Raw genomic sequence first — 22495 nt, 5'->3', positions numbered from 1 at the left:
AGAAACTGAACCAAAAAAAACCATGCAGCTAACTTTTCATCTCTGAAATGCTGAGACCCTCCCTACCTCTGCATGGAGAGGACCTTATTACAACCACACTTGATGGAGAGGTGGAATTGTCTTAGGGAGGAGGATGAGATGTCAAATGCATGTCAAATGGTCTGTGACTATTGAAGGACAAGGGAAAATAATGATTAGCCTAACTGGTGGCTAAATGGAGGAGACCTGCAGAGCATCTCTGGGCCAGCAGCCATGAATGCTAATTGCAGCTGGATCAAGCAACTGATCTCTTTTGTTACGGCTGTATTCCTGGAGCAGAAACTTGTTAACATTTCAGTGGTTTGTATAATCGCTGATTTCTGTTGTCAGTGAAGCTTTTTCCTTTGTGAAGAATTTTCAGCTTCTCTTTCTCAGGCTTTTTTTTTCATGTGTGTGCGTGAGAAGGTTTTCTAAGTTTGGTCTACTGCTTTGATTCCTTGGACATATTCTTTCTGTTTCCTCCTGCTCTTTGCATTTGTATTTCCATCTGTTTTCATTTGTTTGGCATCTGGCTACAACAGTTTTCCAGAGTGTATTGTAATTGCATGCACTGATAATAAATCAAGGAGACCTAACAGGTAAGAAAACCAAATGGCAGCCACAGGGGAACAAAGTAAAAACATAAGAAACACCAAACACTCTATGCTTCAAGGCATCTAATGCAAATATAGATGAGTTAACTGTTCTAACTGATAAAATTAATCTGGCTTATATCTTACCTAGTGTTTCCAGTTCAAATATTTATAACAAGATAGAAATTTTATGTAATTTGTGTTTCAGATAGCTTATGGATCTCAACAACTGAGATAGAGTCCTAAGGAGGATTTTCAGGTGAAGGCCACAGAAAGTAACACATATTTTCAAGCAAAGCTTTAGTGCATATCACTTCATTTAAAGTGAACATTAACTATACCAATCACCACCACTTATCCAAGCTCTAAGTCAGAGACAAGATTCTTGGATGTATTTGGGTGACTCTGCTTTGCTACATATAAAGATACTAAGTGCTGTGTCTTACCTTATGGTAACCACATCAGTCTCATCTTTACATGGTGGGATTTCAATTTTGATATTTTTTTCCTTCATCTGGATACTGGCAACGACATTCACAGGCACATGAGCATTCATTTTGGTGCGTGCTTCCAGCCCTGCCTGGACTGTGTGTGTATTAATTCCCATTACAAAGGTCACCTCCTTGGCCATGCTGAAAAGGTAGAAGGAGGATATAATTATGTTCATGCAGCAATCAGCTGTTGAATATTTATGGTCTCTGTCACTTGAAAATATTATTATTTTATTTTATACAAAATACTTACCTTAGACTTGTTTTGGATCTCAGCTTAATGTTGGCATTTAGTAACTCAGTCAATCTGAAATCAGACTTTGGAGAAGGTGTAATCTGTGCTTGAACTATTAAAAAGAAAGCAAGGAAATGGTTAAAAACGCCCTCCAGTCCTAGCAAGAATGTTTGAATTGCTAAAGCAAAGAGCTATGTTACCATTTCCTGCCACTTTTGTGATGGAAGAGTAATAGAAGCTGGTCTCTGTCGGGAAGCCAGTGCAGGTGGGCACAATGCGGCGGATCTCAGAGGACAGGAGAGCCTTGGTCCACTGCCTCCCTACACCACTTTGAAGGCTACTGATTATTCTCCTTAGTGAAGGGATTTTTTCATCAGATCCATACCATGCCTGCAATTACAGAGTTCAACATGTCTAAATAAGCAGAACTTGAATATCATGATCCGTGTCATTAAGTATGCCTCAGGGGAAATTCTGCTAGCAATGATTATAAATAATCCTGATCAAAGCTTGACCTTATTTGCCTTGATTAATACTAGAGACAAAAACCCCAATCATGGATTTATAAAAAGGAGAGAATGCATGAAAGTAACAGTATTTTAGAGATTTTGATGCTTGGGTAGTGGTGCTTTAAAAATGATACCTGCAGTGCATTTTGAATGGCGTTTTTATCAAGTCCACCAAAAAACAGCTCTTGGCCAAACATCTTCAAGTAGCCTGATGCAAAAGGTTTGTCACTGGAGAATGCCTTCCAGTCAGAGAGCTGTGTGAGAAGATTAAAAAAGCCTGATTCTTCATAACATCTGAGAAAGCAATATCAGAGATTTTCTTTTCCCCCAGAATTTACCGTTTTCAGGATTTTCTTGAAGTCATAGTCAGCCTCCCAGTCCCTGTCAGGAGCGTAACCTTTGGCAAACAACTCCTGCAGTCCTTCAGCTGCTATTCCTACCTGTGGGAAGGAAAAGTGCAGGTGCCAGTGGATGATGGTTATAAGAAGGGATTAGAGGGCAAACTGTGGGTAGACCCAATTACCTCCAAGGGATCAGCCACTCTTCCAAGGAAATGTGCCCGTAGCTGGGACATTGCTACAGTTGGAATTAAGCTACCTGCATCATTCAATACCAAATATTTAGCTGCCAGCCCGCTCATGAGGGACTCTGCAGAGAAATAGGCAGTAAGACACAGCACAGTTAGTTTTTAGGTCAGAATGTGCAGATTATATCTATTTACTAATTTAATAATCAATATCATATGAGCAAGACCAGAAAACTTAGCTATAAAACTGATGTTCTGAAACAGTTATAAACAGAATATTCTGATGTTTTTTAAGTAATAATGGGCAAAGCTACAAGCTCACTGGTCACTGCATGGTGGTTATGCCATTTTTCCAGTTGCTTTTGCTATATCATAGAATCATAGTATGGTTTGGGTTGAAAGCAATCTCAAGGATCATCCAGTTCCAGCCTCCTTCCATGGGCATGGGCACTCTCCAGTAGACAAGTTTGCTGAAATCTGCATCCAACCTGGCCTTGAATACTTCCAGAATTGGGGCATTCACACCTTCTCTGAGCAAGTTGTGCCAGTCTCATCACCCTCACAGTAAAGGATTTCTTTGTAATATCTAATATAAACCGATTTCCTTTCAGTTTGAATACATTCCCCTTATCCTGTCACTCCATGTCTTGTGTAAAGCTGCTCTCCAGGTCCTTTGCACGCTCCCCTCATGTGCTGGAAGGCCACAATTAGGTCACCCCAGAGCCACCTCCTTTCCAGACTGAACAGTCCCTATTTTCTTAGCCTTTCCTCATGGCAGAGGCGTTCAACCCATCTGATCATCTCACTACTCCTCCTCAACACTTGCTCCAACAGGTCCAAATCTTTCCTGTGCTGAGGGCCCCAGAGCTGGATGCAGCCCTGCAGGTGGGGCTCACAAGAACAGAGGAGAGGTGCAGAAATTCCCCCTTGTCCTGCTGGTCTGGCTTCTTTTGCTGCAGCCCAGGACACAATTGGCTTTCTGGGCTGCAAGTGCACGTGGCTGGCTCATGTCCAGGCTCTCCTTCTGCAGCACCCTGAGTCCTTCTTGGCAGGACTTCTTTTGATCTGTTCATTCCCCAGCCTGGATTGATATGGAGGGTTGCCCTGACCCACGTGCAGCATCTGGCATTTGGTCTTGTTAAAACTCCTGAAATTCCTATGGGCCCACCTCGTGAACTTCTCCAAGTATGGAAAATATGCCTGTCCATATCATTTACATCCAGTCACACTCTGTAAAATCAGCTTATGAAATGCTTTTACGAGACGTCATTTAGGGCACCTTGACTAAGGAGATGAGAAATGAAAACAGATTTGCCATCCTTTGCTAATAGTTCAGGGAAAGTGATACAGATGTCCTGTAAGGACAGATGGTGAGCTATAGATTTGTCTCTCAAATGACTCAAAAACTATTTAATAAATCTAGTCCCAAATGCTGTAACCCTCACATGAAATGCGCCAGTTGTTAAATTATTGATAACTACTGAGTGAAGTTTGAGGAAACAATTAGTTTCTATTTATTTCTCTACTTAGATATATCATCCATAATGTTGTTAGGTACAGATAATCAGTGCAGAGGACAGTCAGGAATTCTTCCCAGTTCTGGCATGTTAGATTCTGTCCTGCTTTATGAGTTGAAGTAATCCCTCTGCTTTTCTAAATTTCCTTAGGTTTTAAGAAGAACAAAGCTGACAGGATATGTCAGCATCCTTGTTGTGCTTCCTTCTAGCCCTCCTCTCCTGTTCCTACACTTTCTGGAGAATAGGGAAATATGTATGAACTGTAATTTTGCCAAATTGCCTTCATTGTTTTGCTGCATGAATGTACTGTGCTATCCAAAGTGCTGGGCACTATCTACCTACAGCATATGAGATTCAGAAACAGCCCCTGCAAACAAGACACAGGCATTTATGCCACCCCACTTTTGACAGAGGAATAAGTGGAGAACATTCAGTAGATAGTAATGATGATCCTATTAAAAAAAACCAAACAAACAACCAAGTGGTGCCACACCGGGACATTACTAGTGAGTTGACAGAAAACAGAAATGTGAAGACTAGTTTTTCTCTGCATGAGCTTAGCCAAGGCAATGCCAGGTGTTTTCTGGACAGGACACTAAAACTGAGGCACAGTACTTAAGTGAATTTGTTAAATTTTTTATGTTCTTACCACAAAACCAATAAGTTAAAAAGTCCATGGTACTTCCTGATACTCAATAAGAACTATTGCTTAAAAATTAATAAATGATTATATAGAATTCATTGACTTGAAGAGAGCAGGAATATTTTCCACACCTCGGGCATTACATAGTGCTAATGCTCCAAGAATATATTTGCCGTTTCACCATAAGAGTTTGATGACACCTGCATATATTTGATTAATGTCTTACCCCAAAGATGGGGGAAAGAAAACTTAGTGAGCAAAGAAAGCAGTCTTTGGTACATATAAACATCAGCATACATTTAACTATATGAATCTGTGCATATTAAGAGTCAGGTTCTCACAGTCCTCACACTGAACCACCCCTTTGATTCCAGCAGCAATGTGTAGAGCATGAAGCACTATTTGTGGTGGTCATGTGTGACAAATTCCAGAGCAGAGATAGATTCAGCTGACATTATTTCTTGTCATTAAAAATTCAGCATCTAGCACCACAAAGATCTGCAATGCTGGGGGCAGATTTTTGTTTTTATCAAGGAAATAGGTACTGTGTTACAGCCGTCACTATGGTAACTCTTCCAGAATGGACTCACAGAAAAATATTTTACCTGTGGCTAGTGGAGACAAATCAAATTAGAAATCCTCTTCCCATGCTAGTGTAGTACAAGATCGACTTAATTTAACTGAGTTATGCAAGTCTAAGATTAGCATGTGTGAGAAAAGGATCTTGGTTTTTATTTTTCAGGATGCGGACCTACCTATCCATGGTAGCCAAATTACTGATAATGGTCTTCACTAGGAAGTAACAGCAATTCCCTGATGTACTGCATTTCCAGGCTACAGCCAAAATAAAGTATTCCATTTCACATAGCCTCCCTCATACATATTGCACCCTTCTTTCTCACAGTGTGAAAATTTTAGATGGCTTAATTTTAAAAGAAAAAATTAAAAGACAAAATGTTTGTCTAAACAAAGAAACACATATCTTCATATTAACAGAAAATGTATCTATCCATGAATGTATTTTAAGTAGTACAAATGTTCACCTGGTGTATATTAGTGACTGTGTTTCTTTGGACAGTTGCTGTCTCCATGATTGAGGCAGCAAGGACATGTATAAAAATATATGACTGTGATTCTTACAGAATGTATCATATTTATTTCTATTATAGCACACATTAAATGGCCACGTAAAACCCACAAAACTGGGGCAAGATAACAATAAGATTTACCAAAGTCTTTCAAACCACACCCCTGTTTCCAAAAAGGAGGCAGCAGCACTTGTACACTCAGCACTGTGAATTTCAGATGTTTCAGAGTCTCTTAATATTGATTGCTTTGAGATACCAGTGAACGACAAAAGTTCTAAAAACATCCAGCTCCTGATAGATAAACAGCATGCATAAGGAGACTGTGTTTGGAGATATAATCTCCCAAGTCTACCAGCTACATATGCCAAATCACTGAGGCTGTCATGGTCATTTACATAGAGGAGTTGCTTAAAAAATCTACTGAGAAAAGTAACATACATGGAAAATAGGAAAAGCTACAATGTGGCCCAATAAAACATCTCTTCTAATCTGGTCCTTCCCTACTTTAACTACATTTTTATTTGTAACTCTGAATGTAACTGGCCAGTCTCCAGATACCATACATGGATCTGTTCATTGTAGTAAAGAATCCTGGTAGGAAGATGCAAGAAAAATCTTTAGACAATAAACCTGATGTAGCTGCTCCTGGGTGCAATAAATTGTCACATCTGAATGTTTTCAGAGTTTTCTGTTTCACTGGGCACAATTGTTGGGGTGAAGAGTATTTAGCATCACATTTGGATGCAGCAGGAGTTGTAGGTGTTCAACACTGGTGGAAATTAATCCACTTCAGCAGCAATTTAGGTCCCTTCTGTTTGTTTGGTGCTGAACAATGGTATGAAATTGTTAAGCACCACTGAGAATACAGCATTTGATACAGGAGCATGTGCCTCCCTGACTAATGAAAACGGAGGGTTAGAGCCCCACAAGCCCTCTGGTAATTTCATGCTGGCAGTGTACGAAGCAAAACACACAGGGACATAAAAACTCTTCAAATGGAGGGTCTGAGATTCTCATATTTTTTTCACTGAAGATCAGAAAACATGGAGGAACAACAAGCAGCCTAACAGCTGGTTAGGAGAATTTTGCTCTCATACTGTACAATTTTTTCCCCCACATATTCACCAGTGTACATTTTCTACAAAACCTCCTGGATCTTACCTTTAAAGACGCTGAAGCGGAAAACCTTGCTGAACTGATATCCAGACTTGTCAAACTTGGGACTTAGAGCTCTCACAGCCATCCTGCAGGCAGAACCCCTGGAAAAGTTCAGTGAGCACATTAACATTCCAATTAGCTTGCAACAAGTGCTTCTCCTAGGAAGGGAATTTTCCTTACAGCACTTGAAGATCTGGATCTGTGCTTCTGCCCAGGGCCCTCAAGTGAGAGTAGATGAAACTTGCCACTTGCATGCTGGGCTCCCTCAGCACAGCATCAGCTAATGTCATCACGACTGGGAGACCTGGCTTGGTTTCAAGTAAAACCGCTGCAGCCAACATTCGGATTCGAGGATGAAGTTTTTGATTCAGGAAAATCTCAAGGGTAATAGCCTGGACCTGAACATAATAGATATATCCAGATTTACTGTATGTTTGAACATTTTGCTAATAACCATTCAACAGCAGTGAATTATCTGTTTCATCAACAGCACAGTAAAAATTTGGATTAATTAATTATAATGGCAAGAGTGTGGTTTCATAGTCCATGGGCTGGAAGGGGCATTATGGTAAGGTAGTCTGACTTCCTACACAATCACAGCCAAGGAACTTCACTGGATAACTTCTACATCAAGTCTTTAACCCTTTTTTGAGCTATCCCACTCTAGGTAAAAGAGATTTCATGAATCCATTACATACCTGAGAAGTGATTTCAGTAATCATTTATCCCTCTATATAAAGGTACAACTTATTTCTAATAATGTGATCTTCTGTGGTACTTTCTGCTAAACAATAGAATAAAAATGAAACAAATAAAACCTAATTTATTACCATAAATCTCTACGCCATATAGGCAGCTTAAACCAAAATTCAAGGCAATAAATGTAGTAGTACTTGTGGTTGATGTGTTTGCCCTCAGCAATATTCACTACCAAGAACAATTTTGTGCTGGAACCTTTGCAGTTTCCAGGGGGGCACAGGAGCCTTTGGCCCTAACTTTGAAATGGATGTGGACGATGTGCCCCTGTTCTGGCAGCCCTTCTGCACAGCCCTGTCCTGCCTGGGAGAGAGCACATCCATGAGCTCTAATGAGGAATGACCCAGGAAACTTCAGCAAACTTTGGAAAAACCCTGACTGGTTTTATGAATTTGAATATATTGACTATCAGATGTCAATGTAGATGAGGTGACAAAGATGCAGTAGGCCTAAATTTTCAGATTAAACAATAAAAAAGGCCATGAATTATGTACATTTAATCCAAATATGAGTGTGTGCCTAGCTGCAAGCCAGGAATTGAACTGTTTTTGGAACAAAAAAAAAAAGTGGCCACAATCATTAACTTGTTCCAGATCAATTTTCCCCAAACAAAATGCATAGGAAATGAAACTGAATGGTCTGGGGCACCTGTGGAAAGCCAGGCCAAAGAATAATCAGAGATGCAGTGTTGGTCTCAAACATCAAATTGACTTTTTTTTTCCCCCAGAAAATACTTTAACTTCTACCCTTGCAATTCTCTCCCCTCCCTCCCCTGCATTTCCCCATCCAGCTCCTGCACTCCACTAAATTGTTTCTTTATTCTTTTGGTTAAAAGCATACCCTGGCTCACTATTGTCTGTGGATCAATATATGCACTCAAACTGGGAGGCACATGCAAAAAATGAGTACAATGGAAACACTGATACTGATTAGTAGGTGAATAGTTAATGAAAGCTTTTATTTTACCTTTTTATATTAAGAATTTACTTCTATAAAACAAGAAATTTCAACATCAGGAAAAAGATCTTGAAAAGCTTGAAAAGGTTTCCATTTAAAAGCAGATTGCTTCCAAATGAAAACGATTGTAAAGTGATGTCTGTGGTACACGAGAGTGTGCTGGGGTAGGCATTGTATGTGAGATCTTATAATTATCTCAGTCAGGGACAAAAGTCACATTTAGTAAATGCTCTGTTTATGACTTAAGCCCACACAATGTCTGTAAATTTGTAATTAGGATGCAAACCCCTGGTATCTATTTACAATAAAATCTGGTCTTGAATTACGATTAGATGTGACACTCAGTATTAAATGTCAATTCTCTGAAAACCTTGTTTTGTGGTTCTCTCACATACCAAAGGTGAAGTAGTACTAAACACATTTGGGTCAATAATTTAGTTTTCTGTCTAATGTCCTTGGAAATGAAATGTTTGCAATGGAAATACCGATTTGTCTTCAACAACAATGAATGTGTCCTTTTAATGGGATTTTTTTGTTGCAGTCTGAAATACTGGAGGTTAATGTCAAAAGAAATAAGACATGCCTACCGAGGAATGGCTAAGTATTTTTTTTTAAATAACATTATCTTTAAAGAAAATAGATCTTTTTTTCCCTCATCACCCATTATCTGTTAGCAGCTTTGTAAGTGGAAGTCAGAAGGGCAAAGGAGGCATTTTCTTACCATTTTGGGGTCTTTCAGGCCTATGTTTTTCAGGGCCATCACAGCAGTCACATGGACCCTGAGTGGCAAATCCGAGGCACCAGCTGCATATCCTGGCAAAAACTTCTTGATGTGCTTGATGCTGGCTGGATGTCCTACATTCCCAAGGGCTTTCAAAGCCAGGGAAATTTCTTCTGCGCTAGACTTGCTCAGTGCCTCTCCTGCAAAGCCATGAAGAAGCTGAAAAAAGAAAAACAGATCTGTTGAGTTCAATTCCAGCTCTTATCTATATCCCATCCACCAGCCTCTTCTGGGGTTTGACTTCTATAATTTCAGTTTGTTCAATTCATTTATTTTAAATGTTTTCAAATTCTTATTTTTCCTCATGAATAGAACATTTTATTCATAGAACGAGTGTAGCTGTACTGAACAGCTTCTTCTCACTACACCTTAAAGTTACCAAGTAAGATTTTTAAAGGAAAAAATAACAGCTTGGACCTAGTGTCCACTGCCTTTTAAGGTAAGCTGGTAACCCTGAAATAATGCTGCTTGAGCATCTCTCTCTCTCATGGTTGAACACAGGACAGATACGGTTAAACCTTCACACCCTTAAAAAAGATTCCTGAAGATATGGATAGTGGTGGTGCCCTTAACCAGTTATTACAGCCTCTTTTCAGTGTGGATTAATAGATGAAAAATGAGTTCCCTGCCAACAATTAGGTAATTTTACAGCCTTCATTGTAAGCAACTGGATCACACTTCCTTTAGTGTGGCAAGATTAGAAGTAGTCATCTGAAGGCTGAATAAAAGCAAATAACTAAATCCTAATAGATAAGTTTTAAATTATAAGAAATGGCTCTAAAAAAGCAACTGAGATGTTAGAGAATAATTTCAATACCGACTGTGCAGTTTAACATAACACATTTGAGATCCCTTCATGGTGCAGAAATAGTCTACTTGGTATTACTGATCAAATGAAAGGACACTGGAAATGCATTGAATAAGCCTAAACAATCATTTGCTTTGGGAAAGAATTTTCATTCTTTGACACAGGGTTTCTCAGATTTAATTAGCTCAAGAGCATTGGTGGCAATTGTAACACAGGAGACCAATGCAGGAATGTTTGCCATGCCTATGTACTGCAGGAAAAACATCGTGTCATGCATGCAGTGTAATTGGAACACCCTGCTCTCACTGGGGATGGTGGATTGATGGGTGCCAAAGACTAAACACATATTTCTCTTTCCTTTGCTGTTACTGGCTGAGTGGTTGGCTCCACGAAACTTGACACGCATTTTTAGAACTGGGAAATGCTATTCAATGACTACTCAAATTGTTTTGAGGCCTGCTGATTAAAAGCAGTGTAGAGCAGGGAGGGTATTACTGCTGTTATAACAACCTTATAGCCTATATTGATGACTGGGCTCTGCTTCTGGCTAGGATACATTAATTCTGACAAAAAACCTGGGCTTTTGTATCACTTAGTTTATTTATAATGCCTATATTTAAAGTATTTTTGAGCAATGTCATGGGACTTCATTAATAATTGGCAAGAAAGCACTCAGAGACACTCAGATAGAAAGTGTAATGAATTGTTTGCTCCTTCCTCTCACTCTCTTTTGTGTGCTAATCTAAAGATAAAAATGCTGTATTTAACCAACTGGGGTTCCTTTCCCCAAAGGAAGTGCTGTAGTGAAGCGAAATACAGCTTTCTGAATAATGAAGAAAGAACTCAAGGCTTAATTTTTTCTTTTAAATGATAAATAACCCCGTGGTTACCTGGAGACACTCGGAGCAGGAGTCTGAGGAGGAGCACTGCTTGTGGCACAGGGACGCGTAGCTGAGGTGGCAAACCTTCCCAAGCACGGAGCTCGAGCGTGGGCAGTGCTTCTTTACTAAGAGCTGGGGAGAAGGCAGCTGGTTGTTAATACCATTAATGAAGGGGAACATTATTGAAAAATATGGTTCTGCCTAATGGAAGACAAAATCGGGCTTTTGATATTGTTTTTGTTGATGGATTTTCAGTTAATCTGTGGATAGTGCTGTATTTGACACTGTAATTGTAAAGTAACACCAAGTAACATCTGGAAGGCAGATCTGTCTCTTTTACAGTGTTTCACATTTAAATTTGGCATAGCCTATAATCCAAAGGGAAGAAATCACCCAGTCATGGAATGGAAAAATGCACATTATTGAAGAAACATTCATCATGTTTTGTGATTGCCTCAGCTATAGGTACAATGAATTTGAGATTTGTTGTGAATGGACTTCACTGCTTGGGCAGAAAGGAATATCTTTTATAAATGTAGGAGCTGACAGGAGGCACCAGCTGGTTTCCCACTGGTTTCTTGTGTGGGAAGCAGAGCACCAGCACACAGTAACAGTTGGGCTGTCAGGGCTTTCACTGGGGGAAAAAAATCTAGTCTGGGGTTCATCATCTCTACTTAGGGTAGGCAGAGATAAATTCTTGCATCTGAGACTGGATTAAAGCCTGCGTATACAGAAAAAATTGCAAAAATAATTAGACTTCCTCCTACATGGCCTACACATTGACATAATTTCCTTGGTTTTGACAGATCTTCTCAAATTCATAGCCATCCTTCTAGGAAAATTAGGACAAATATGTAGATATAACAATTATGTATTTCTTGCTCCCTTGTCTTTGTAAACAGTCAGAGAACTAATCTGATGTAACTATAAAGTACATTTGGAAAAAGAGAGACTAAAGCCACTGTTTGCAGCAATAACCTCTATCCCTGTGGGGTATTTTAGTCTTTATTTCCCGTTTCATTCCGGACTCATTTTTGCCCTTTTGATTTGCATTCTCCTCCCCTTAAGACACGCAGGAAACAAAGCCCTTTCAACCTCGCTAGAGGATGTAAAACCTTTGTAATTTCAAAGCCTTTGCTATCTTGTGAAAGGAATAAATACAACAGATGCTAGAATCAGGAGGGTGGTTTGAGAGTGTTTAGAGAATCCCACCATTGCTTCCTCCATCACATCCTGAGTTGGAGGGCTGGAGTGCAGAGCTACAAGCATTGTTTGAGTCACTTCCCAGCTGGTGAGCTCCTGCCTTTCCATTTTGTGCCGCAGGAACCTGAGTGCTCGGTGACTGGCCACTGCAGGGATTATATCCAAAATGTGGCGCCTGCAATGGGAAAGGCAAACAGCATTTTCCAAGTCTGCCTCTGAACACAGGGATCCCAGAGGGTCTCCACAGAAGCAGGACCACCTTTACTGCCTGTACCTGTAGGCTGGCCGACTGGAGAATCGCTTCCACACCGATTCGTAATTCTCCTCGTTTGCTGCACGGAAGAGCTGCAGGAGCTTGAGAGCTTTTGCTGGTGCATCATTGGGAAGCTGGTCAGAGGTGGCCTCTACTAATTCTTGGAGGCTTTCCTCAATCTGCAGAAAGATGAAAATGCAGAAAGATCGCATGCATTGTTTCCCACAAGCAGGGATTCAAATCTCCAACAAAGAATCTGTCCAGTTGCTGGGCTTTACCTCATTTTCCACATCCTTTATTTTGAATAAGTGGACAGGAAGCTGAAGCAGCTCACTGCCAAACTGATACTGAAGAGATCCACGATTCTGGTACTCTTTTGATGGGACCTCTGCCCTCTGCTTCTGCACCTCAGTCAAAACAAGTTTCTGCCTGGAATAGAGAACCCCAGGAAGAAAACATCACAAGATTCAGGATACAAACGAAAAAAACCCCAACAAACAGTAATCCTGCTTCCCCGTACTGCAATGCAGCCACAAAAGGTTTTGCTATTGAGGGTATTTGCAGCCAGATGCAAATACCCTCAATGACATGCTGCTCAGAACCAGGCTCTGAGGAGGTGTGCACTTGCCCAACAGGGCTCAGAACAGAGCCAGCCTTTGCCTTCCTTTGGGAAAAACTGGGCTTGAGAATTTATGGAAGAAGAGGGAGGTGAGAGGTTGTGGCCTGAAGAATATCATAGGAAATACTTGCTGTGTCTTAAGGAGTAAAAGATGGACTCTAGAAAAACACAGATGTGAAACTTGCTCAGCTATTACAATTTAATTTAAACATTTTTAAGAAGTTCATAAAAGCTGTTATGTGTCTGTGTCTCTCCTGGAAGTTTCAAATGAAATTGAAAGTTATTAGATACAATAAGAAATGCTACAATCTTTTTACTTGAACTATTACAATTCCCTCCCCATTTTGTTTGGTAAGCTGAATGTCCTGGGGACCACAAAAGAAGGTTCTCATGAAGCTTTAAACTGGATTTTAAAAGAAAAGGGCCACATAAATTCAGGATTAGTCTTTGGAAAAGTGCTCGACCTTTTGAAAACTTTTTAAGAATCAACAAACCTTCATCATTTGTTATTAAGAATAATTCCAATGAGAGACTGTCTTTGTAAATATTTGCTATCTTTTTACATTTTCAGCTAAAGAGATGCAGCCTATCCTACCAATTATGTTTAAAATGGGTCATTTAGGACACTATAATAAAGTTAGGTATTTGTACTGAACAACTGAAAACATTCCAAAAGCAATATTGCTGTACTACAGAGTCTCTCGAAATCTCTGTAGAAAATTGGTGTGTTTATTTTGGAATCTCTATGATCTTCTGTATCATTTTTATTCACTCCTTCCATATGGATTGCAGAGAACTGCTGCAGAAAAATAGCATATAACTGCTTTACATACAAGCCACTGGAATTTGAATAGAAACTGCTACAGAATCAGTAGAGATTTTTTCTCTCTTGAAATGTTATACAATACTGTTGAAAGGGCATTTGGGTCACAAAGTATAACATCAGGTACACTCAGGCACATTTAACTCCCCCTTTCAAATCTTGATGAATCTATTATGTCTTCATTTTCATTGTTTTGGGAAGAGATATATCTGCCTAGAATAGATGAGAAAATGCTGTATTCTGAAGAGAAGAGCAAATGAATGCTAAAGATAGGATGAAAATGGTGAAACAGTAGTGAAATCTCTCTTGGCCTTGAAAGGTGCTGCAAGAGTCTTATGCTGAGCAGGTCTGAAAGCTCAGCTCCAAGTGCCTTGATGGATTACTTTTTTTTAACAGAGAATGCATTGTGGAAATAACTTCTGAAGACTTGAGTGAGATAGTCACATCTTCCCAACTATCCTATATTTGTCCCCTTCAGCTGGGTAATGATAAAAATGCAGAGAAAATGGGAAAAGTAAAGGTACTATCCTTCAGAGAGCAGAGAAAGACCTTACTGAAGACAATCTCTACAGGCTGCACAGGGAGAGTGTAATGCACCATAAATCCATTGTCTCCAGACTAATGCAGACTCAAAAATCCCTATAATTTAATAAGAACTGCAGATGTGTCTATCTACACCTCGATTTTGTAAGACATTAAAGCCACTTTCACTATTTTTTTTGGGTTTAGTTTTGTTTGGTTAGCCAAATGGAACAGGTTCATTATATACATGAAGTTAATCAGTCAGCTACTGACACAAAATTTCTGATTCTGCTGTTTCCAACAGATCCTTGCAGAAGCTAATGGAGCAATGAAGATTACAGCAGCTGTAGAGTGGGATCAAAGAACACCTTCTGCACTGAGACATTTATGCAAAAAGCCTCTCCCTTCAGTAGGGCACTCCTATTTCCAGAGCCCATAATTAAAGTAAATTTAAGTAACTGAAAATTTTTCCAAAAAATGAATTTGATAGATGAAAAAAATTTCAAATACTGAAAGTTTGAGTGCTTGAGCTAGGGACACAATTTCATAGAAAAACTTATTTGTGTTTTGCCCTAAATTTCTTTAAGAAATATGCAAAATTTGCTGTGAAAAAGCAAATGCATTTAACATGTCTTGTGCCCAATTGTTTTGCAATAAATTTTGCAATTTCCTATCAAGAAACAGTTTTGGTGGGAGATTTGCAAGCTGCCCATGGTATTTAGGAATCCAGAGTCCCATCTAGGTTTTTTGTGAACTAGTCTCCAAGGATCTCTTACTGCATTATTATTTTCCAGGGAACTCTTTTTCCTGAGTAACTGTCTTTCAGAATATTTTGCTTCAAATATATTAGTTCACAATTTCTCAGATGGAATTACATTTGTTTTGGCTTTTATGGCATAAATCAAATATCCCTGAGAAATAAAATAGTCAAGTCCTGCCAAGTTTAGCTAACAAAATTTGGATAGGGATGTGCATGTTTCAGATTTACAACTAACAGTGACGGTTGTTTTTATGAGCTGTTTGGGATTTTATGTAATTAAATACTGGCAAACAATAGGCTGTGGAAGTAAAGGATTTATTTCTCTTATAGACCTTCACTCAGGTTACTGGGTTGCTGAATTAAAGCAATATGTACAGTACCTTGCTTCTACAATAGCATTTCCTCCTGTTATCTCGTTGAAGGGGGAAAACTGGTGAATTTCCTCGACATCAGCTTGTGTAATTACAGCTTCACTACGTGAATATTTAATTTTGTAATTGTAAGTAGCAGTCGCACGAGAATTCTTGTTCCTCTTTATAATACAAAAAAAAAAAAAAAAAAAAAAAAAAAAGAAACAAAGAAAATAAAAAGTCATTGAACTTTGAAATTCTGTAACTAGAGGCTATTACATCACCCACTTCAACTCATTTCTTTTCCAGGGCTGTTTTGTTCATTGGCCATAAGAGCAATCAATGTGAATTCTGTACGCTCACTTCCATGGGAGAGGTCAGGCACACTGCCTGTCTCCATTACTTTTACTGCTAAGACATGTTAGCTGCTTTTTCCTTTTCCCAAATCTAAGTAATTGGTCATTCCCTCGAGAAGCAGACACATTTTTCTGAGGAGAGCAGCTGCATAAACCACTCTATTTCAAAGACAGGATTATAATAAAGTTCAGCAGTACCTGTCTTGAATAGCAGAAAATGGACATCGTGACTATTTTTTTTACTCAACAGAGTAGGTGAACTAACTCATGCTGATAATTAATGGTTTCCAAGCCAGCTAGCTTGAGCTAGCTCAAGTGTGCTTGCAGTACATTGCAGTGGGCAGCCCAGACCTCTGCTTCTCTGTGACATCATTTTCATACAGAAAGAAAATATTGACAACTGGATACAGCAGATCTGATTTTCCTCTCATTTTTAGTATTTAAAATTAAGAGATTTTGTGGATATCAAATGGTGTTCTGCATAAGAATTTAAAATACTTATACACAATACCACTCTGATTTACCTGCTGGCAGGTCTTGCATGGATGAGTGTATGCTGATCCTGTGACAATTTGAACTTTCTCTTCACAGCTGTCCAGGTCCTTGGATTTGCCCACATAGACTACGCTTGCTCTCTTGTTTTCCTGGATTGTATATGTTGTGTTACAAATACCTCCAATCCCAGCCTGGCAAAAATGAGAACAGGATCAGAGAAGGTCACTATTATGCAAAGCTTTTCCTCACCTCATGAAATTTCCTGTTTAATTCTGCATTTTCAAAATTACTAATGGAAGTGAATGCTTTATTTTTCCTTATATTCTTCAGAAGCAAAATTGCAATGATCATTACTTTCCTCTCTTTTTCACAAGTATCATTTCCAGTAAGCCAAATCAGAGTTACACTGAGAGAACCAAATCTCCCAAAAGTTTCACTCAGAGCCTCAGGAAACGGGAGCAATAATTTTCAGCTAGAGCTGTTGATTATGAAATATGTTTTGAGAAAATATTAATAAAAAAGTCAAAATAATTTGATCAGTCAGCATGAAATTTTAACAGTAAAATATTTCAAGGTTGGAGATGGCATTCTGCCCTCAAAACTTGCTTTTACAGAGAGCTTACGAATGCCTATGGAACAGGCCTTGCAGTATCAGGTGATCTGTCACAATATGACCAGCAATAATTAAAAAAAATTTCAGGATAAGAGTTTTGATTGTGGGTCTTCTTGAGTTCACAGTTTTAGCGGAGCTCTTAAATAATATTTTGAGCATTTACATTTATAAGACCTTTTAAGTCTCCACAGTCAGTGAGGTTTTTGTAGAGGAAAAATGCTTGATTGCATTTCAGGAGGAAGAGTTATTTTCCTGATTTTTTTATTATTGTTATTTATAGCATAGCTAGTGCAGAGACCAGCTCTGGGCTATGTGAGAGCAGAGAAATGCTCACGTGGTGTTTAGGAAAGAAGATGTACCCACTTCATCTTCAGCTTAACAGAATTCCCTGAGACACTGTGTCTTGGGTAAAGGCTAGAAATAGGAATTGCCCAATATTTCTGGAAGCCTTGCACTCTGCAAATACAGGTATGGGTCTCTGCACTCTGCAGGGTATGGTAGAGACATCCAGACTTTAAATGGGAGAATCCAACCCAGAGAGTTCAGTGGGATGGAGCAGACTCCTGCCCAGCTGAGCTTCACAGATGTGCGCAGTTTATGGCCAGCTCAGACACCCTGAACCCACAGGATGGGATGTACACCTTCCCAGGTTGGTCCTTTAAACCTCTCTGCAGCTCAGATTTTGGGACTAATAATGTTTATCTTCCTTTGCAGAGTGACTCAAGATTGTCAAGCATGGGTGCCAAAGCTCATTAATCAGTTGCTGTCTGAGAGAAGCAAAGAAAACTTGGAAATTATTCCAGAAGGTGAAGTCACATCTATTGCCTAGCGGTGAGAGTAGAACATATTGCTAACTGAATTAGAAAGAATTAAGATGTGAAACTTGATATGAGAAAATAGCATTGCAGAATATCCAACAACACCACACGGATTTTTATGTGCAGCAAACAGTGTGCAAAAAATTAAATCATCTAACTCCTTTCCCAGAAACAACTCTACTTATGTAAAAATAAATTTAAAAAATATTAGAGTTACTCTTGTCTATAGTTCCAATAAAAATAACATGAAAGTATAATAATTTAGGTTTTTGCCAATCTCTGAATTGAATGTAGTGTAATCAATGTAAATATGGTTTCACAAAAACTAAACACGTTGCAATTTCTGTGGTGAATAGCAATATCAGATGATTGACCTTGACTAATATATTAAAACTTGAAAAACAGTGGAAATTTCAACAGAGCATCAACTGCAACTGTCAAAGCTGTTATGGTAATGTTATGACATATATACTATTTTCTTCCTAAAAGAGGAGCTAGAAGAGATTAACGTATATACGATTGGTAGAAAAAGTCAAATTACTGTTATTTTGACTTTAATATGAAACTGTATTTTCAAGCATGTTTTTTTCCCATTTTATGTAGGCTTCATCTTTCACGGTTTACTTTCTCTGGAATCACAAGCCAGATTTTCCAAGAGTTTAATTCTGCAAATGTATTTTTCTGAAATACTTTCATCAACCAGCTTAAAAATATGCTCTTCTGTTGTTCTGTTTAAGTACATCGCCACCAAATGTTGTCCCATATGAAACTTAATCATGATGTCCCAAGCTTAGGTCTTTCTTATAAGTGAATTTTATGTCAAGGATGAATACGGAAAATGCAGTAGAAGACTCTGAAGTGAAAGTTTATTTATTTGCAAAGGCACCACAATGGCCAAACCCAAAACTCACCTCCTGCAGACTGTATGAATTCTGCGCCTTCTTTAAGCTCAGCTCCAGCACGTTCACAATCCCTCTGTAGATGTTCAGACCATCATCCGAGACAGAATCAGGAGCCATAATGTTCCCAACGTGGCCATTGCTGTACTCAAACTTGATGGGGCTGCTGAGCTGCCCAGTGAGGACCTGGGTCAGTTTCAGGGATCGGGAGAACGGGCTCTCGGGCCAGGCACCGTTGTACTCTGCGGCTTCGATCGAGTGAATCTGGAACAAAGGGGGAATAAATCTCCTCTTTCAGTTTTTTTCTCCCCAGTTAACTTTTTTTTGAATACACCCAAGCATCTAAAGCTTCAATCACATCAAAAATAAGCTTTTAAATAACGCAAAGCTTCTTCAAAGGCGAAACTTGGAAGTTGCCATTTAGCATAACTAGTGTTGATACACACATTTCTGTATATAAAGTGAAAGAGAGCACTGCAAATGGCTGATATTTCCACAGCCACTGCACTCTGTTCTGTTTCACAGACAATCCATATTGCCAAAGGTTGACTTGTGCAAAGAAATGAGCCAGAGAAGAGCCACATGCAGCAGGTTGCTACCCGAAAGTAGTGTGGAAGAACTGCAGGAAATTGCAGGAGAAAGTTAATGTTGCATAAAGCATCATTAACTCCTGTTGTGAACTCTGTCATTTCCCTCACTGGGGTCACAGAGCGCAGGCAGCAATCTGAAACTAATAAACACATGGCCTCTAGGTCAGCCAGACATGCAGAATTAGTTTGAGCGGTGGACAGCAGGTTGCAGAAATTGTCCTTCCCTACACGTTGTGCCATGGAACCAACGGCTGAGGCACTGGCTCCAGCCCCACTCTGCACTTCACACTCCAGCCTCCACACAGGGCACATCCAAACAAGTAGAAACTTGTGCTAAACTATGCATAACTTGAAAAATTCCTACCCCAGAGAATGGGCATGTTTAGCTTAGTTTCTCAGAGGACCCTTCCCTTCTATATATTTTGACAACTTAAAGAGACTTTTCTCTGACACCTCAGGCTGGTGATGTGGCGCAAGACACAGATTAATTTCTCAAAAAGCTACACAAACTAAATCCTCATGCAGCAAATCACTGGAGACTGCGCTTTCATATTTATTTTTGTTATTGTTGGTGGAGATCACTGCCAGCCCCAGTAACTGAAGCTTACAGGGAAGGCTGTTAGAGAGTAAATCCCTCATGCTGCCTCTTGGACATGCTTCTGGCATATTGCACACAGGCAGGTTTGGGACTGCTCTGCAGGGTCAGGGCGAGGTAGTTTTCCCCAGCCCTTGGGGCCCAGGCAGGACTTAGGCTGTCTGCTTGGTTTTGAACACAGCTGGCAATTCTTACTTGTTGGTTTGTGATGAAAAAATTGTCAGCTGGAAACTGCCCAGGGAGCACAGCTTTTTGTTTAGGCTGAATGTGAACTAGTAGGCTGCAGATGAAAGTTTAATTCCCTGAACCATCCCTCCAAACTGTCTAATTTAAATATAACAGCAGCAAAATAAACTTTTCCCAGAGAAGAAGGGAATAAATATACTATTTCCTTTAGCTTAGAACTTGCCCAAAAAGTTATGCTTTTTTTCCTCTTCTCCTTTCCTTGCCTGAAATTATTTCTGAAATGGAAACTTTTCAAAAATGCAGTAACACTAGTAAAATTATGTTAGAAAGTTTTAGAGAACAGGAGTCAATTTTTGGTGAAGACTCATCCTGGCACACCAAGAGCCATTTAGGGAGGAATGAAGGAGATTCTGGGATAAGGACAAGACTTCTTCTGCCTCTTTTCTGGTAGGGAAGCTTTCTACTCACCACTCCAGATGTGTGACTCTTATTTCCTTGGCTTCTTTTGTTTTGTAATCCATCCCCTAACAAATGTCATGGAAAAGCAATATTTCCCATCTAGATCTATTATAATTTGAACGTACGAAAATACCAAATAACAGCAGACTAATTCAGGGTGGAAAGCTACAACATTTACTAGACAGCCACCAGTCTTTTTGACCTAAAGTTTTCAATATGCCAAATTAAAGATTTTAAAATAACATTTTTCTTCCCTGCATGCACAAGGCTAAGTGAAGTTTGTGTAAAGCAATTGAGGTGTGCATTTCTCTACAACCATTATAAGCACATACAGGCTTCTGTTAAAGACAAAAGTGTATTTCACATAATCAAACCCCTCAGTAATTACTCAGCAAGCAGTAAAAACATACAATTGAGGATGACAAAGAATGTCACTCAGGACCCTTCAGAAAAAAGAAAGATGACATTAATTATGCTAAATATTGAATCACATGCAACTACTGTTGCATGTTTTATTGCCTTTTGTCTGCTGGTTATGAAATCAGTTGATTAAATAATCCTAGGTTGTACAGTTTGAAACAATTGGATTGATCTAGTAATAAATAATTGTGCATTTCAAATTACATTCCATTGTTTCCCTGACCACAAAGCAGAAGAAATCCTTCAAGCCCAAGGTTGGCTTGAGCTGAGAATTACCTTGCAAAGTGCAAATAGAATTTTAGGGCACTGTATAAAAAATAACAGTGTTAGTTACATTATCCCTGAGTAAGCACAACACATGAGGAAAGCTAATAACTTCACAAAAGCTTAAAAAAGAAGCTAAGTATGTTGAGAATTTTACCTTTCAAATTGAACATATTTTCTTACCCTAATGAGACAAAGTTTTGGCCCAATACCACTAATTTCCACTTTACTTTTTATTCTTATTCCAGCTCTTGCAAGTCCTTTCTCTGGAAGTCCACTGAGAAGCGTTGTTTCATAATCAAATGTATAAACCTTGTTTTCACTGAAATCGGGTTCTGCAAAGAAATGATTCCCATAAAATATTATACACAATGTACAGAATATATTAAAGTACCTGCATTAGAATGTTTGGAACAAAAAAAGACAAATTTGTTCATTTTGCATTGGACTTGAACTAAATTAGCTGTTGTAAAGCTATATTAAACATTGATACACTTTTCAGATTCTATTTTTAATTTCACTCATTATAATTATATTAGTTGATAGGAAAATTACTTACGGTAATTAAGATGCTGGCTCCCTGAAAGAGAAGAAAAAATAGAGGAATGAAATGACAAAGAAAAAAAAAACAACCCTAAAATGTGAATGTACTGTAGTATAAAAGGCTATATCTCATCTTGCACATATAGCATAACCCTTTCTAATTAACTTTACTTCCATTTCAGCACCAGCCAAATGCCTTTTTTTTCTTTTAACAACAAAAGAAGTAATGAAATATTTTTTCTACAACATGTTAAAGTTCACGTCTGCCTGTGAACTATATTTAGGTTCTGAAACCTTTTCCTGAATATACAATTTTAAATTGATCAAAGCACATAAGTTAGATACTTACCCACCAGGGTTAAAACCAGGGCTAATATCAAGCCCCTCATGATGGGGGTAGAGTAAAGGTGAATGTGATGGGTTTCTCTTTTATAAAGGCATGTGATATCACATGTTTCTTTTGGCACGTTACTTTGACAAATAAGTGCATTCTAGAATGCATATTGATCAATCAAAAAATAAACATTTCTGAGGCCGTGAATGCTGACAACTTCAAATCCCCTCATGAGTTCAGCTACCTTACATTCTATATAATTCACCATGTTTGTGAGCCTTTTGAAATTCAGCAGGACACCTTAGCAGCTATATGCTGGAAAAGATTTAATTTTAAAAATATCCTGCTTTCTATTTTCTTCCATTTCTCTACATTTTATTTATACAGTAAAAACCCCACTAAAATTTAAATTATCCAAATATAGTTCCTCCA

The 22495-nt window shown here is 38.8% G+C and overlaps 1 protein-coding gene across 1 annotated transcript in view; it reads right to left on the bottom strand.

Annotated features, from left to right (window-relative positions):
- Positions 1-22118, bottom strand: part of LOC132077057 (vitellogenin-1-like) — a 42850-nt gene extending 20732 nt beyond the window's left edge. Inside the window, exons 1-19 of the mRNA XM_059478513.1 lie at positions 22079-22118; positions 21746-21766; positions 21370-21521; positions 18685-18936; positions 16372-16533; positions 15522-15673; positions 12696-12846; positions 12439-12596; positions 12174-12339; positions 10971-11093; positions 9213-9431; positions 6959-7176; positions 6782-6879; positions 2370-2494; positions 2185-2286; positions 1981-2100; positions 1538-1727; positions 1356-1449; positions 1058-1243 (exon numbers count right to left, since the gene is read on the bottom strand). Of these exons, the coding sequence (XP_059334496.1) occupies positions 1058-1243; positions 1356-1449; positions 1538-1727; positions 1981-2100; positions 2185-2286; positions 2370-2494; positions 6782-6879; positions 6959-7176; positions 9213-9431; positions 10971-11093; positions 12174-12339; positions 12439-12596; positions 12696-12846; positions 15522-15673; positions 16372-16533; positions 18685-18936; positions 21370-21521; positions 21746-21766; positions 22079-22118 (2729 nt within the window). The remainder of the gene's footprint in view (positions 1-1057; positions 1244-1355; positions 1450-1537; positions 1728-1980; positions 2101-2184; positions 2287-2369; positions 2495-6781; positions 6880-6958; positions 7177-9212; positions 9432-10970; positions 11094-12173; positions 12340-12438; positions 12597-12695; positions 12847-15521; positions 15674-16371; positions 16534-18684; positions 18937-21369; positions 21522-21745; positions 21767-22078) is intronic.
- Between the last annotated feature and the right edge of the window lie 377 nt (positions 22119-22495).

Source organism: Ammospiza nelsoni, chromosome 9 (genome assembly GCF_027579445.1).
Source record: "Ammospiza nelsoni isolate bAmmNel1 chromosome 9, bAmmNel1.pri, whole genome shotgun sequence".
NCBI classification, from domain to species: domain Eukaryota; kingdom Metazoa; phylum Chordata; class Aves; order Passeriformes; family Passerellidae; genus Ammospiza; species Ammospiza nelsoni.
The sequence above is the reverse complement of the archived record's forward strand: the minus strand, read 5'-3'. Positions and strand labels throughout refer to the sequence as shown.